General features: G+C 42.1%; 1 protein-coding gene across 1 annotated transcript; it reads right to left on the bottom strand.

Moving 5' to 3' along the window:
- Positions 1 to 13,737: 13,737 nt before the first annotated feature.
- On the bottom strand, positions 13,738 to 15,365 carry LOC113714158 (UDP-glycosyltransferase 90A1). The gene has a single exon (XM_027237954.2). It carries the CDS (start codon positions 15,330 to 15,332, stop codon positions 13,806 to 13,808), a length of 1,527 nt encoding a protein of 508 aa, XP_027093755.2. The 5' UTR covers positions 15,333 to 15,365; the 3' UTR covers positions 13,738 to 13,805.

Genomic DNA, 15,365 nt, shown 5'->3' with positions numbered 1-15,365 from the left:
GAGTTCGAGAGGCGTAGAGGATCGAGTGCTGCGTAAGCGGGCGATCCGCTATCGGCAGAGACTTGGAGAGCCATATACACTATACTCCCCTTTTGGTCAGGTGGCGCACCGACCTTGTGGATGTTGGTACACATACTGTTACCCTGACGAGGTCGTCCTGGCTGTGGATGACGAGCGACGCAGCCTGCTTAGACAGCTAGACGAGGCTAGAGAGGTTGGCCTTGGGCAGGCAATGCGTATTAGGGACTTGGAGCAGGGTCTCCGAGAGGAGAGGGAGAGGACGGATGCTTTGCACCGTCAGCTTCAGGACACACACCAGCACCTCTTCGCTATGAAGAGGTAGCTGAGGGATAGGGCTCGGTGTATGTCTGTCGACTGCGAGCTCCTTCTAGATTTAGCCGCAGAGGCACCGCCACGGGCCACCGGTCCAGAGAGGATGGACGAGATGGACACGTTAGGTTCTGTTGGGAACCTGGGCCCTAGGGGAGGCGATTTGGGTCGCTTTTGTACTTTTGTTTAGCTAGTGTATGACTTTTGTTAGAACTAATTCGGCTAATTCCTTTTGTTACTTGGCCGACTAACTAGATTTTGGAGCCGGAGTGCTCGTGTATATTGGGTTTTGTACCGACTGGAGGTCGGGTAATGTGTAAATCTTTTGGTGTGACTTTGTAAATACGTGTATATATTTGAATAGAATTTTGAACTTATCTTTTGTGTGCCTTTTGTGCGTAAGTTTTGTGTCTCTTCTTTTGCTCATAGTCTGGATAATAAGTATACGTATTGTTCCGAATTATAGACTTGTACACTAGATGGACTCCGGTGGTCCAAGTGGAGCTAGAGGGCTAGGACAAGGCTCTGAAGGAAATAATGGAAACGGGCCGGATCAAATAGCTACAGCCATCTAGCGGATGACCGATCTGTTAGAACGCATGGCAAATCCCCAAGGTCAAGGAAGCAGTACTGGGAATCCTGGACATAATCCGGGACATAATCATGAGGGCGAGGACCGTGCCTTAGAACGGTTCCAAAAGTTTGCACCTCTTAAGTTAATAGGAGGACCTAATCCTGATTTAGCAGAAACCTGGATGGACCGTATGCTCGATATATTTGCCGCGCTTAGGTATTCGGAAGAGCGGCAGATATCTTTTGCTGTGTTCCAGTTTGAAGGAGCCGCTCGAGCCTGGTGGAACGTGATTAAAACTAAATGGGAGCGCGAACAAACCCCCTGGACCTGGATCAATTTTATCCGAGAATTTAATGAGAAGTACTTGCCGCCCATCGTGCAAGAGAAATGGGAAGATGATTTCATCCGCCTGCGTCAAGGTGCATCTAGCGTGGCGGAGTACGAAACTCAGTTCACTAAACTTTCTCGCTTTGCCCCAGAGCTGGTGTTAACGGAGCAGAAACGAATCCGTCGATTCGTTCAAGGTTTAAATGTGGAAATCCAGGAATCGCTAGCAGCTGCTCAGTTGAACACGTTTAGCCAAGCGCTAGAAAAAGCACAGCGGATTGAGACTGCCAGAGGACAGGTTAAGGCCTTCCACGATCGGAAAAGGAGGCAACCTAGCTCAAATGATTCCATGGTCGGACAAAGCTCGCGAAACGAGCCACCTGCCAAGATAAATAAAGGTACGGATGGTCCACGACCTGCAGGGACCCCGAAGAACTTTGTGCGGGGTCAGGTAGTGCAAGAAGGGCCGAGGAGTGTCCAGCGTGGAGGGGCAAGTACAGCCGCCAAGTCAACCTGTGGTTTCTGTGGGGGCAATCACACCGATGAAAATTGTTGGAAGAATAGTTCGGTACGCAAATGTTTCAAATGTGGTAGTACCGAACACCTGATTGCCCGGTGTCCTAAGATGAAAAAGGAATGACTTAAGCCACCGACTGAAGGGACCACAACTAAGCCGTCAAATGCAGGGGACAATCGACCTAAAAGGCCAGCAAGAGCGTATGCAATGGGTCAACAGGAGGCGATTGACCCTTCGGCAGGTTTTGAAGGTACGCTTTGACCAACGAATTAATTTCGAGAACGAAATTGTCCTAAGTGGGAGAGAGAGTGAGAACCCGTAAAACCCTAATAAATTTTCCTAGGGTTAAACCCTTTAATGGCATGTTTTCTGCGTTTTCTGGCGTAGGAATATTTTCTTGGTGGGTTTTATGAGTAGTTATAGTTTTTAGATGATTTTTCTAGTATTGGAGAGTTTTTGAAAAATTAAGAATATATATTGGACGAGGGACCCACTAGTGCGAAAAGTTCGGAAAAATTCGGCCAATAAGGTTAAGTTTCAGATACTGTGTGAAATTTATCGGGTGTTAAGAGATAAGTAGAGAGTGGGATTTGATTGATGGGAGAGGAAAAAAAAAGATAAGAATGCATTTAAGAGGTGACAAGTGTCACTCTCTTATTGGTTATACTTTATGATTTACTATTCATGTTTTTGACTTTTGACCAAAATGGTTAAATATCTTAAAAATTGCACAAAAATCACCATTTCTTACCTCCTCCATAGCCGGCCCTCTCTCTTGCCAAGAAGGAAGAAAACTTCTTCAAACTTCAAGCTTTCAACTAGCTCAAATCATCCAAACTAATTGCCTAAACTAGTTTCTACTCCATACAACCTTTCCATTTGGTGTTAGTGGTGAGTTTGGTGAAGTTTTTGGAAGAGCTAAGGTGATTTACAACTCCTCTTCTCTTGTATACTAGGTAAGTGATGATTGAACATACTCCTACACCTAATGATGCTTAAGTTATGCTTAGTAGTGGCTAAAGTGATGATATTTGTGATTTATTTCTTGATTTGAAGTGATTTGGTGAAATTTTTATATATTTGAGGAATTTTCTGGTTCAATATGAATGTGATGTTGTGGTCATCTATGATGGTTGATAATGAGGGGGAAAGACTCTAGTAGGTGTGAATTAGTGATAATTGCAACCAATTTTGGGTTTGGATTGAATTGTGGAAAGTTAGGGTTTTATCACCCCTTATTCTGTCCGGTTTTGGATCATAGGGGTAGAGGCCAAATTCGATTTTTCTTAAAACATGAAAGTTGTAGGTATTGATGTGTTTGAGGTGCCTGAAAAATTTCAGGTCATTTGGATTAGTGTAAAATGAGATATGTCGATTTTATTGTGGCAGTTCTGTGTTGATCAGGATGGCAGAACTGCGTTTGTATTTGGCTATTTTGACTGGAATTACTTTGGATTTGGTTGTTGGTGTCTTCTGATGAAATATAGAGGAATGTTTTAGCTACCATATGCCTTTGGAATCAATACATTTGGACTTGTATAGACTGAGTTGGACTCATTACAGCATTATGTGATTTGCAAACCTGTTTTGGTAATTCTGGTTTCGTATTTTGCATATTTGACCTAGTTGTGCTAGGATTTGGACTACGTGGCCTTCTACATTGTTGTAGCCCTATTTCTTAGCTTCGAAACGGTGGGTCTTACACCCCCATCCGATAACTGTAGTGAATTTGGTTCCATTACCACATATTGAGGTCAAATACGGTTTGTGATCCTGTTTTGCGATTCTGGTATAGTGTCTTGCATTTTTGACCTTGTTACATTCAAAATTGGACAAAGTTTCCTTCTTCAACATTGTAGCCCCTTAAGTCTTGGATATTCCTGCAAAATTTCAGGTTAAACGGATTGGTATATCCTGAGTTATAAATGAAATACTCAGACCTGTTTTGACCGTCAAATTCTGTTACGTTTTTGGAAAGTTTCTGACCGTGACTTTTTCGATTTTGATAGAGTACGATCTGGGTGTCGACTCCTTCATAAGAAATGTAGATCTTGGTCACAGCTTCGAAAAGCTATAAAGTGTGTCAAAATCCGAGTCCCGTAGCTCTAGTTATGATCGAAATAAGAATTCATGTCAGGGCTGTTCTTATATCCGGATAGTTTACGACTGGAACTTTGGCTTCACATTTGACTGGGTTACAAGCTGTTTGGGCTTGCGACCAAAACACCAAACTTATAGCCCTATATCAGGGCTTTCTAACGCCCTTGGAATTTCATGAATCGGATTTATAAAACCTGAGATATGGCCGAGCAAACAAGGCCTGCCCGTGAAAATGACCATTTTCTGGTCAGATCTGTTTTGGTCCTGATGACGAATTTCCGTTCCTAATTTGGATTGCCGACCTTCATGAAAGTTGTTCCATTTGGAATGAACCATCTAACTGCCAATTTTCAGCTCTTTTGACCATGTGTACCATAGAAAACAGTTTGCACCCAAAACTGACCATTTGTACATTGGCTAGATTTCGTACGTGATTGTGTTTGATTCATTTGGGACTGAAGCCTCCAATTTCAGTTCTGGATGTCTTCATAACAATTGTTATTCATCCTTTAAGCTTCGATATGGCTTCTCATACGCCTTAATCCGATATTCGTAGCTCAACTTATGAGTAAACTAGAAATGAGTGTGAAATCTGCCGTTTCCGCTAACGGCCGTTTCCGTTTCCGTCCGTCATATTTACGTGCGCGCGTGTCGTTTTGCCGTTTTGCTTGTTTTAGGCACGATAGTAGCCATTTGCGATATTATGTGACACAATCTTCTATTTCAGACGGTGGTGAGTTGGGCGGAACTGGTGGGGCGCACTACTAGCTGTTCATTTCGATCCGACTTCGTACTTTTGCTATTTCAGTTTCTGAGTAAGTATTCAGGCCAGTTTGGTGTGTTTTCCTTGCTATGTGTTTGAGATATGTGAAAAGGGTATTTAGGCGAGGGTGTACTTTATCGCACTCGACCTAATCCCTAATTTGAATGTATAATTGTACTTGGCATACGTATATGAACCTTTTGGAACCAAAACCCTTGAGCTTGTGGCTCGGGGCGACTTTCGAGTAAAGTTTGTGAAGTTTGCAAAGTTTGTGAGTTCGTAGGCCCGATCTAAGACCTGTATGGACTATTCGAGCCAGTTAGGCCTTGGTCGAAATCAGTCTAACTTAGTCTGAGGTCACCAAGTTTGTAGGTTCATGTTATGAACCAATTTTGTGAATCCGGTTCACCGAAAAGGTGACCAAGCTTGTGACCCGAGCTTGTGACTCAAGCTCAAGTTTGTGATTTCGTTCGCCCGGGCAAGTTTGTGAGGTGACTGGCCAGTGAGGGTGATAAGGTGTCGGTGGGTGTACAAGTGAAGTTCTACGGACCATTGAGTGTGGTCGACGGAGTGTCGGCAGGAGATCACGCATGGCATATGAATTGGCTTTGGAGCCACCTGTATCCTTATTATGTGATGTTACTTTTCTGCTTTTGCTTTACTCTGACTGTGTAACTGTTGTTACGTGAAATTTATGCTTTCGCCCCTGTTTACTTACTAAGCATATAGCTTACCCCTTTTCTTTTGTTTTCCTTAGCAGGGGCCGACGCGGGGACTTTTGGCTCGTATGCTAGTATAGTTAGATTGGCTTGTAATAGTTGAACAGTTAGAATGTTTGTTTTTGTTTGGGTGGTTTGTATAAGGACCCTTCTTAGGGTCTATCTTCTGCTGGTTGTGGTTATAGTGTATTAGAGTGGTTTGACTCGAGACTTTTGAAGATGTAAATATAACTTTTGGGATTGTATATATTGTATATAGTGCTCTTTCGATTTATCTAGTTTTATTGCTTTAAATTTTGAGTCCTGGCGCGAGTTAGGCAGGCGGCCCGCCGATACCCTTGGGTTCGCCCTTGGGAGAAGTGGGGTCGTCACAGTTGGTATCAGAGCGTCTAGGTTAGAGAACTTGGGCAAATGGAATATACGCGATAGGCACTAGGCATATTTGACCATTTTAAGTTGAATGATATCTTTTAAGCTGAAATGCCGGTTGACTGACGACTTAATGTTTTGTAGGTATGTATCCGGGCGGTTCGAGTGGTGCGGGACCCAGTGGCGTGGGACCGATCCGAGTTCGAGAGGCGTAGAGGATCGAGTGCTGCGTAAGCGGGCGATCCGCTATCGGCAGAGACTTGGAGAGCCATATACACTATACTCCCCTTTTGGTCAGGTGGCGCACCGACCTTGTGGATGTTGGTACACATACTGTTACCCTGACGAGGTCGTCCTGGCTGTGGACGACGAGCGACGCAGCCTGCTTAGACAGCTAGACGAGGCTAGAGAGGTTGGCCTTGGGCAGGCAATGCGTATTAGGGACTTGGAGCAGGGTCTCCGAGAGGAGAGGGAGAGGACGGATGCTTTGCACCGTCAGCTTCAGGACACACACCAGCACCTTTTCGCTATGAAGAGGTAGCTGAGGAATAGGGCTTGGAGTATGTCTGTCGACTGCGAGCTCCTTCTAGATTTAGCCGCAGAGGCACCGCCACGGGCCACCGGTCCAGAGAGGATGGACGAGGTGGACACGTTAGGTTCTGTTGGGAACCTGGGCCCTAGGGGAGGCGATTAGGGTCGCTTTTGTACTTTTGTTTAGCTAGTGTATGACTTTTGTTAGAACTAATTCGGCTAATTCCTTTTGTTACTTGGCCGACTAACTAGATTTTGGAGCCGGAGTGCTCGTGTATATTGGGTTTTGTACCGACTGGAGGTCGGGTAATGTGTAAATCTTTTGGTGTGACTTTGTAAATACGTGTATATATTTGAATAGAATTTTGAACTTATCTTTTGTGTGCCTTTTGTGCGTAAGTTTTGTGTCTCTTCTTTTGCTCATAGTCTGGATAATAAGTATACGTATTGTTCCGAATTATAGACTTGTACACTAGATGGACTCCGGTGGTCCAAGTGGAGCTAGAGGGCTAGGACAAGGCTCTGAAGGAAATAATGAAAACGGGCCGGATCAAATAGCTACAGCCATCTAGCGGATGGCCGATCTGTTAGAATGCATGGCAAATCCCCAAGGTCAAGGAAGCAGTACTGGAAATCCTGGACATAATCCGGGACATAATCATGAGGGCGAGGACCGTGCCTTAGAACGGTTCCAAAAGTTTGCACCTCCTAAGTTCATAGGAGGACCTAATCCTGATTTAGCAGAAACCTGGATGGACCGTATGCTCGATATATTTGCCGCGCTTAGGTATTCGGAAGAGCGGCAGATATCTTTTGCTGTGTTCCAGTTTGAAGGAGCCGCTCGAGCCTGGTGGAACGTGATTAAAACTAAATGGGAGCGCGAACAAACTCCCTGGACCTGGATCAATTTTACCCGAGAATTTAATGAGAAGTACTTGCCGCCCATCGTGCAAGAGAAACGGGAAGATGATTTCATCCGCCTGCGTCAAGGTGCATCTAGCGTGGCGGAGTACGAAACTCAGTTCACTAAACTTTCTCGCTTTGCCCCAGAGCTGGTGTTAACGGAGCAGAAACGAATCCGTCGATTCGTTCAAGGTTTAAATGTGGAAATCCAGGAATCGCTAGCAGCTGTTCAGTTGAACACGTTTAGCCAAGCACTAGAAAAAGCACAGCGGATTGAGACTGCCAGAGGACAGGTTAAGACCTTCCACGATCGGAAAAGGAGGCAACCTAACTCAAATGATTCCATGGTCGGACAAAGCTCGCGAAACGAGCCACCTGCCAAGATAAATAAAGGTACGGATGGTCCATGACCTGCAGGGACTCCGAAGAACTTTGTGCGGGGTCAGGTAGTGCAAGAAGGGCCGAGGAGTGTCCAGCGTGAGGGGCAAGTACAGCTGCCAAGTCAACCTGTGGTTTCTGTGGGGGCAATCACACCGATGAAAATTATTGGAAGAATAGTTCGGTACGCAAATATTTCAAATGTGGTAGCTCCGAACACCTGATTGCCCGGTATCCTAAGATGAAAAAGGAAGGACTTAAGCCACCGACTGAAGGGACCACAACTAAGCCGTCAAATGCAGGGGACAATCGACCTAAAGGGCCAGCAAGAGTGTATGCAATGGGTCAACAGGAGGCGATTGACCCTTCGGCAGGTTTTGAAGGTACGCTTTGACCAACGAATTAATTTCGAGAACGAAATTGTCCTAAGTGGGAGAGAGTGTGAGAACCCGTAAAACCCTAATAAATTTTCCTAGGGTTAAACCCTTTAATGGCATGTTTTCTGCGTTTTCTGGCGTAGGAATATTTTCTTGGTGGGTTTTATGAGTAGTTATAGTTTTTAGATTATTTTTCTAGTATTGGAGAGTTTTTGAAAAATTAAGAATATATATTGGACGTGGGACCCACTAGTGCGAAAAGTTCGGAAAAATTCGGCCAATAAGGTTAAGTTTCGGATACTGTGTGAAATTTATCGGGTGTTAAGAGATAAGTAGAGAGTGGGATTTGATTGATGGGAGAGAAAAAAGAAAGATAAGAATGCATTTAAGAGGTGACAAGTGTCACTCTCTTGTTGGTTATACTTTATGATTTACTATTCATGTTTTTGACTTTTGACCAAAATGGTTAAATATCTTAAAAATTGCACAAAAATCACCATTTCTTACCTCCTCTATAGCCGGCCCTCTCTCTTGCCAAGAAGGAAGAAAACTTCTTCAAACTTCAAGCTTTCAACTAGCTCAAATCATCCAAACTAATTGCCTAAACTAGTTTCTACTCCATACAACCTTTCCATTTGGTGTTAGTGGTGAGTTTGGTGAAGTTTTTGGAAGAGTTAAGGTGGTTTACAACTCCTCTTCTCTTGTATACTAGGTAAGTGATGATTGACCATACTCCTACACCTAATGATGCTTAAGTTATGCTTAGTAGTGGCTAAAGTGATGATATTTGTGATTTATTTCTTGATTTGAAGTGATTTGGTGAAGTTTTTATATTTTTGAGGAATTTTCTGGTTCAATATGAATGTGCTGTTGTGGTCATCTATGATGGTTGATAATGAGGGGGAAAGACTCTAGTAGGTGTGAATTAGTGATAATTGCAACCAATTTTGCGTTTGGATTGAATTGTGGAAAGTTAGGGTTTTATCACCCCTTATTCTGTCCGATTTTGGATCATAGGGTTAGAGGCTGAATTCGATTTTTCTTAAAACATGAAAGTTGTAGGTATTGATGTGTTTGAGGTGCCTGAAAAATTTCAGGTCATTTGGATTAGTGTAGAGTGAGATATGTCGATTTTACTGTGGCTGCTCTGGGTTGATCAGGATGGCAGAACTGCGTTTGTATTTGGCTATTTTGATTGGAATTACTTTGGATTTGGATGTTGGTGTCTTCTGATGAAATATAGAGGAATGTTTTAGCTACCATATGCCTTTGGAATCAATGCATTTGGACTTGTATAGACTGAGTTGGACTCATTACAGCATTATGTGATTTGCAAACCTGTTTTGGTAATTCTGGTTTCGTATTTTGCATATTTGACATAGTTGTACTAGGATTTGGACTGCGTGGCCTTCTACATTATTGTATCCCTGTTTCTTAGCTTCAAAACGGTGGGTCTTACAACCCCATCCGATAACTGTAGTGAATTTGGTGCCATTACCACATATTGAGGTCAAATACGGTTTGTGATCCTGTTTTGCGATTCTGGTATAGTGTCTTGCATTTTTTACCTTGTTACATTCAAAATTGGACAAAGTTTCCTTCTTCAACATTGTATCCCCTTAAGTCTTGGATATTCCTGCAAAATTTCAGGTTAAACGGATTGGTATATCCTGAGTTATAAATGAAACACTCAGACCTGTTTTGACCGTCAAATTCTGTTACGTTTTTGGAAAGTTTCTGACCGTGACTTTTTCGATTTTGATAGAGTACGATCTGGGTGTCGACTCTTTCATAAGAAATGTAGATCTTGGTCACAGCTTCGAAAAGCTATAAAGTGCGTCAAAATCCGAGTCCCGTAGCTCTAGTTATGATCGAAATAAGAATTCATGTCAGGACTGTTCTTATATCCGGACAGTTTACGACTGGAACTTTGGCTTCACATTTGACTGGGTTACAAGCTGTTTGGGCTTGCGACCAAAACACCAAACTTATAGCCCTATATCAGAGATTTCTAACGCCCTTGGAATTTCATGAATCGGATTTATAAAACCTGAGATATGGCCGAGCAAACAAGGCCTGCCCGTGAAAATGACCATTTTCTGGTCAGATCTGTTTTGGTCCTGATGACCAATTTCCGTTCCGAATTTGGATTGCCGACCTTCATGAAAGTTGTTCCATTTGGAATGAACCATCTAACTACCAATTTTCAGCTCTTTTGACCATGTGTACCATAGAAAACAGTTTGCACCCAAAACTGACCATTTGTACATTGGCCAGATTTCGTACGTGATTGTGTTTGATTCATTTGGGACTGAAGCCTCCAATTTCAGTTCTGGATGTCTTCATAACAATTGTTGTTCATCCTTTAAGCTTCGATATGGCTTCTCATACGCCTTAATCCGATATTCGTAGCTCAACTTATGAGTAAACTAGAAATGAGTGTCAAATCTGCCGTTTCCGCTAACGGCCGTTTCCGTTTCCGTCCGTCATATTTACGTGCGCGCGTGTCGTTTTGCCGTTTTGCTTGTTTTAGGCACGATAGTAGCCATTTGCGATATTATGTGACACAATCTTCTATTTCAGACGGTGGTGAGTTGGGCGGAACTGGTGGGGCCCACTACTAGCTGTTCATTTCGATCCGACTTCGTACTTTTGCTATTTTAGTTTATGAGTAAGTATTCAGGCCAATTTGGTGTGTTTTCTTTGTTATGTGTTTGAGATATGTGAAAAGGGTACTTAGGCGAGGGTGTACTTTATCGCACTCGACCTAATCCCTAATTTGAATGTATAATTGTACTTGGCATATGTATATGAACCTTTTGGAACCAAAACCCTTGAACTTGTGGCTCGGGGCGACTTTCGAGTAAAGTTTGTGAAGTTTGCAAAGTTTGTGAGTTCGTGGGCCCGATCTAAGACCTGTATGGACTATTCGAGCCAGTTAGGGCTTGGTCGAAGTCAGTCCAACTTAGTCTGAGGTCACCAAGTTTGTAGGTTCATGTTATGAACCAATTTTGTGAATCCGGTTAACCGAGAAGGTGACCAAGTTTGTGACCCGAGCTTGTGACCCAAGCTCAAGTTTGTGATTTCATTCGCCCGGGCAAGTTTGTGAGGTGACTGGCCAGTGAGGGTGATAAGGTGTCGGTGGGTGTACAAGTGAAGTTCTACGGACCATTGAGTGTGGTCGACGGAGTGTCGGCAGGAGATCACGCATGACATATGAATTGGCTTTGGAGCCACCTGTATCCTTATTATGTGATGTTACTTTTCTGCTTTTGCTTTACTCTGACTGTGTAACTGTTGTTACGTGAAATTTATGCTTTCGCCCCTGTTTACTTACTAAGCATATAGCTTACCTCTTTCCTTTTGTTTTCCTTAGCAGGGGCCGACGCGGGGACTTTTGGCTCATATGCTAGTATAGTTAGATTGGCTTGTAATAGTTGAACAGTTAGGATGTTTGTTTTTGTTTTGGTGGTTTGTATAAGGACCCTTCTTAGGGTCTATCTTCTGCTGGTTGTGGTTATAGTGTATTAGAGTGGTTTGACTCGAGACTTTTGAAGATGTAAATATAACTTTTGGGATTGTATATATTGTATATAGTGCTCTTTCGATTTATCTAGTTTTATTGCTTTAAATTTTGAGTTCTGGCGCGAGTTAGGCAGGCGGCCCGCCGATACCCTTGAGTTCGCCCTTAGGAGAAGTGGGGTCGTCACAATATATATATCTTTATTTTTTTGAAACGGATTGCAGGGCGGAGGATGGGGCGGGGGAGTACACTCGAGGGAAAAAATTCGCCCGCCCCCGCCCCGCCCCCAGTGCCATCCTCACTTTTGGGCTCTGTTTTGCAGCTTTCGCTCAACGCTTCCGGCTCCTTGCGGCTTTCGGTCAACACTCTTGACTCCGTTTTCTAGCTTTCGGGTGACTTCTGGCGATAGCTTTTGTGGCTGTAAGATGAAGCAAAATTGCAGTCCTTCCCTCCAATTTGTACCTCCTCTTGATGGATACTGCTGCTCCGCAGATTTGGAAATAACGGATTTGGGATGGAATTTAGGTTCAATTTGCAGTCCTCGATTCTGTTGGTTTCCTAAGGGTTTCTGAATAAATGGGCTCTGTTTCTTAACCGAGCTCCTTTTTTTCTTTTTGACTGAAAGACTAAGCACCTCGCATTTGAGAAATGCGAGGTACACTTTTAAAAAAAAAAAAGTTTTAAGCTTGTATTTGCGAAATGCAAACTTACTTAGTTCGCATTCAACAAATGGGAACAATTTGCTTTTAGAAACAACTCCGCAAATAGCCTCTCTTATGGAAACATTTTTTTTACCATAAGAATTTAAGAATTTATTCCATTATCAAATCATTAAAAGCCAAAATTTTTCATAAATTTGAACCGCCACTCTTGCATGAGCAATGGCGGAATAAGTGCATTTCGACATGTAAATTTCTTGAATGCAACCTTTTAAATTATTACTTTGTTAAAGTGAAGAAAAATTTAGGAAAAACAAAAAACAGAGATAAGGAAGAAAAAACAAAAATTTTTCGTTGCTTCCACATAGAACCAACAAGCATAGAGAAATTCCTAATTTTATGATGAAATTTAAAATTTTTCTACAAATGGGGCTTTTTGAGTAAAGCATTCTGTCAAGAGATGTTCGCATTTGCAAAATACGAGCTCACTGAATCGTATTCCGCATATGCTATTTATCATTGAATTTCTGACTTGCAAAAACCCAAAAAAAAAAAAAATTTTGCTTCAGACCTCGCATTTAACATGTCAAATGCGAGGTTATCTTACCTCGCATTTGTCCAGCACCTTGCATTTAGCATATGCGAGGTTTGAAACCTTTAGTCTTTTTTTATGCTCATGCATAAAAAAAATTCATGCTCATGCATTTCTGTTTTTTTTATATAAATTCAAGCAAATCGTTTTTGTTTTTCTTTTGAGTATGGGTTTTGCTTTTTATTTTGTAAAATTATGGAGAATTAATTTTTAGGTTATCATCCATTGATCTTGAATTTCACATTAACTGAACACTAATATTACTTGGTCCTATAATCGGATTTGTGCCTGTTATAAATCCTTTTTAAATTCAACCACTTCCCATGGTATCTAATTATGCCTATTCTTGAGCAAGTTATTGAATTAGTTAATTATCATATTAGCATCTAGTATAAAAATAACATTTTTCTTTGACAAAGATGTACAATATTATCTAATCAATTAATAATGATAGAAGTTATTTGCATACTACATTATACAACTTAATTGATAATAGAGTTACAATTTTACTAAGTTCTGAGTACTAGATATATATTAACAATAGTTGATGGGTAGTTGAAGTCGAATGAGTTGTCCTCAGGCTTACTTCAAATATCTTAAAAATCTAATTCTAACTACGAAATATTAGTTGGGTTGGTATTTAGTATTGGTTAGATTAGTGATATTATTTAGCTTTATCATGGGGTTAAGAGAGAGCTATCCAGTACGTTGAATAGCACTTTTTATTTTTAAAACTCGCACGAGCTAGACGAGGTGAGTTTGTACTTAAAAGGGGTAAAATGATCTTGTTTAATAGAGGGGATGTTGATTTGGAGAGTATTGGTTCAAAGTGTGGAAAAAGGAACTATATTTGAACATCTAATCAGTAACCGTGGCAGTAACCATAGGAGTAATCGCCCGCGGTTTTGAAGATGAGCTTAGTCAGGAAGATAGTTAGCCAAGCCTTTTGGCACTTCTTTTTTTTAAAAAAAAAAACCAAAAACCTTTATCATTTTTTTGTTCAGAAACATGAACCTCGCATTTATCAAATGCGAAGATTCTACTCTCCTAGAATCAGCCCCAAAAACAACCCCTCTTGTAGAAAAACAATTTTTTTTTCCATCGCAATTTAAGAATTTACTCACAAGCATGGAAGTTTCTGCATTATAGTATAACTTGGCTAAAATGCTTTTCTTGTTTCTTCCTATAATTTCTTATGCCATGGATGAGTTGCTCTAAAGATTTCCATGAGGAAGCACCTTCTTTCATTGCTCCACAAGCAGCTTCTTCAACCTCCTTCATCTTCTTCCTTATCTCCTGCCCTTTTGTTCCTTCCATCAGCGCTCTGACTTTCTTCTCCACTTCCTCCGACTTCACAAAGCCCCTCACTGATCCATTGCATGGCACAATTCTCAGTCCTACACCGACAACTTCTGTCATAAGTCTTGCATTCAGATGTTGTTCAGCCATCATTGGCATTGCCAAGATGGGCACTCCTGCGCAAATGGCTTCGGTTACTGAGTTCCATCCACAATGACTCAAGAACCCTTGTACGCTCTTGTGCCTGATTATTTCCATTTGATCAACCCACTCTTTCACTATGATCCCTCTATCCTTCACCTTTTCTTCAAATCCGTCCAAGATTTCCAGCGTTTTTGATCTTATGACCCACAGGAAATTCGCCTTGGATTTTTCTAGACCATTTGCGATTTCAAGCAGTTGCTCTTGGGATATTTCAGCCTGAGTTCCAAATGCCACGTACAAAACTGGCTCTCCACTCATCAATTTCTCGTCAAGCCAGAGCCTCCATGCTGGCTTTTCTGATTCTTTAGCTAATATTGCTGGTGGCTTGGCTGCTGAGAAAGGGCCAACACACCAGGCTTTGGGTCCGATGCATTCGTTCCAATAGTCGGTATAGGCTGGTTCAAGCTCATAAAAGCTGTTGACAATCACTCCGTAGCTTTTTGCCATTGCGGTGCTCTGCTCTATCATGAACTCAACCCAAGGACCTTTTGGTTCAAGATCACCGAATGGTGGCATGAAATCATTTCTTGTTAAGCTCAGTTTAGGGAAGCTAGGGATAGAAAAGGGCTCATCAATTGATGTAGTAAGTGCATGGGGCCTTTCAATAGCGATAACCGCGGATAAGGTTGAAGCAAAGCTGCTCATTCCATAGAAACCGATTCTTGGAATTCCCATCTTTGCTGCAGAATCTTGAGTCCATCCAAGAAATGCATCTGATATTATGCATCCCACCGGTTGGAGATCCTCAAGTGCTTTTTCAAAATGTGGCTGCATCAGTTTCGTGGCATTTGCGAATTGATGAAATAGTGACATGGAGGGAAGTTTATCAGTGTTTTCAACCCCATACGGGATTCCTTCAATATTTTCTGGGAAAGCTAGTTCAACAACGCAGATGGCAGCATCTTGGAGAGTAGAGCGGACTAATGGAGAGTTGGTGGGCGTAGTGAATATTGTGACAGGGAGATGGTGCTGCCAGAGTATACGAGCAAGGTAGATGAGGGGAATGGTGTGGCCTTGAGCCAAGAATGGGAATATTACAAAATGTGGGGAAGAAACGGAAACCATCTCTTGTAGCCGTTGATGAATTATTTGTTGATTATTTTGGCTTGTAAATGTTGCCTTGATGTGCCCTTTATAGGAGAGTTCGTAGCTTCTCCTGCTAGACATTAAGCAAGGGATTAGCGCAGGCGGCAGAAAAAA

Source organism: Coffea arabica, chromosome 4c (assembly GCF_036785885.1).
Source record: "Coffea arabica cultivar ET-39 chromosome 4c, Coffea Arabica ET-39 HiFi, whole genome shotgun sequence".
Taxonomy (NCBI): domain Eukaryota; kingdom Viridiplantae; phylum Streptophyta; class Magnoliopsida; order Gentianales; family Rubiaceae; genus Coffea; species Coffea arabica.
Note: the sequence above shows the minus strand (reverse complement) of the source record. Positions and strands in the feature narration are given on the sequence as shown.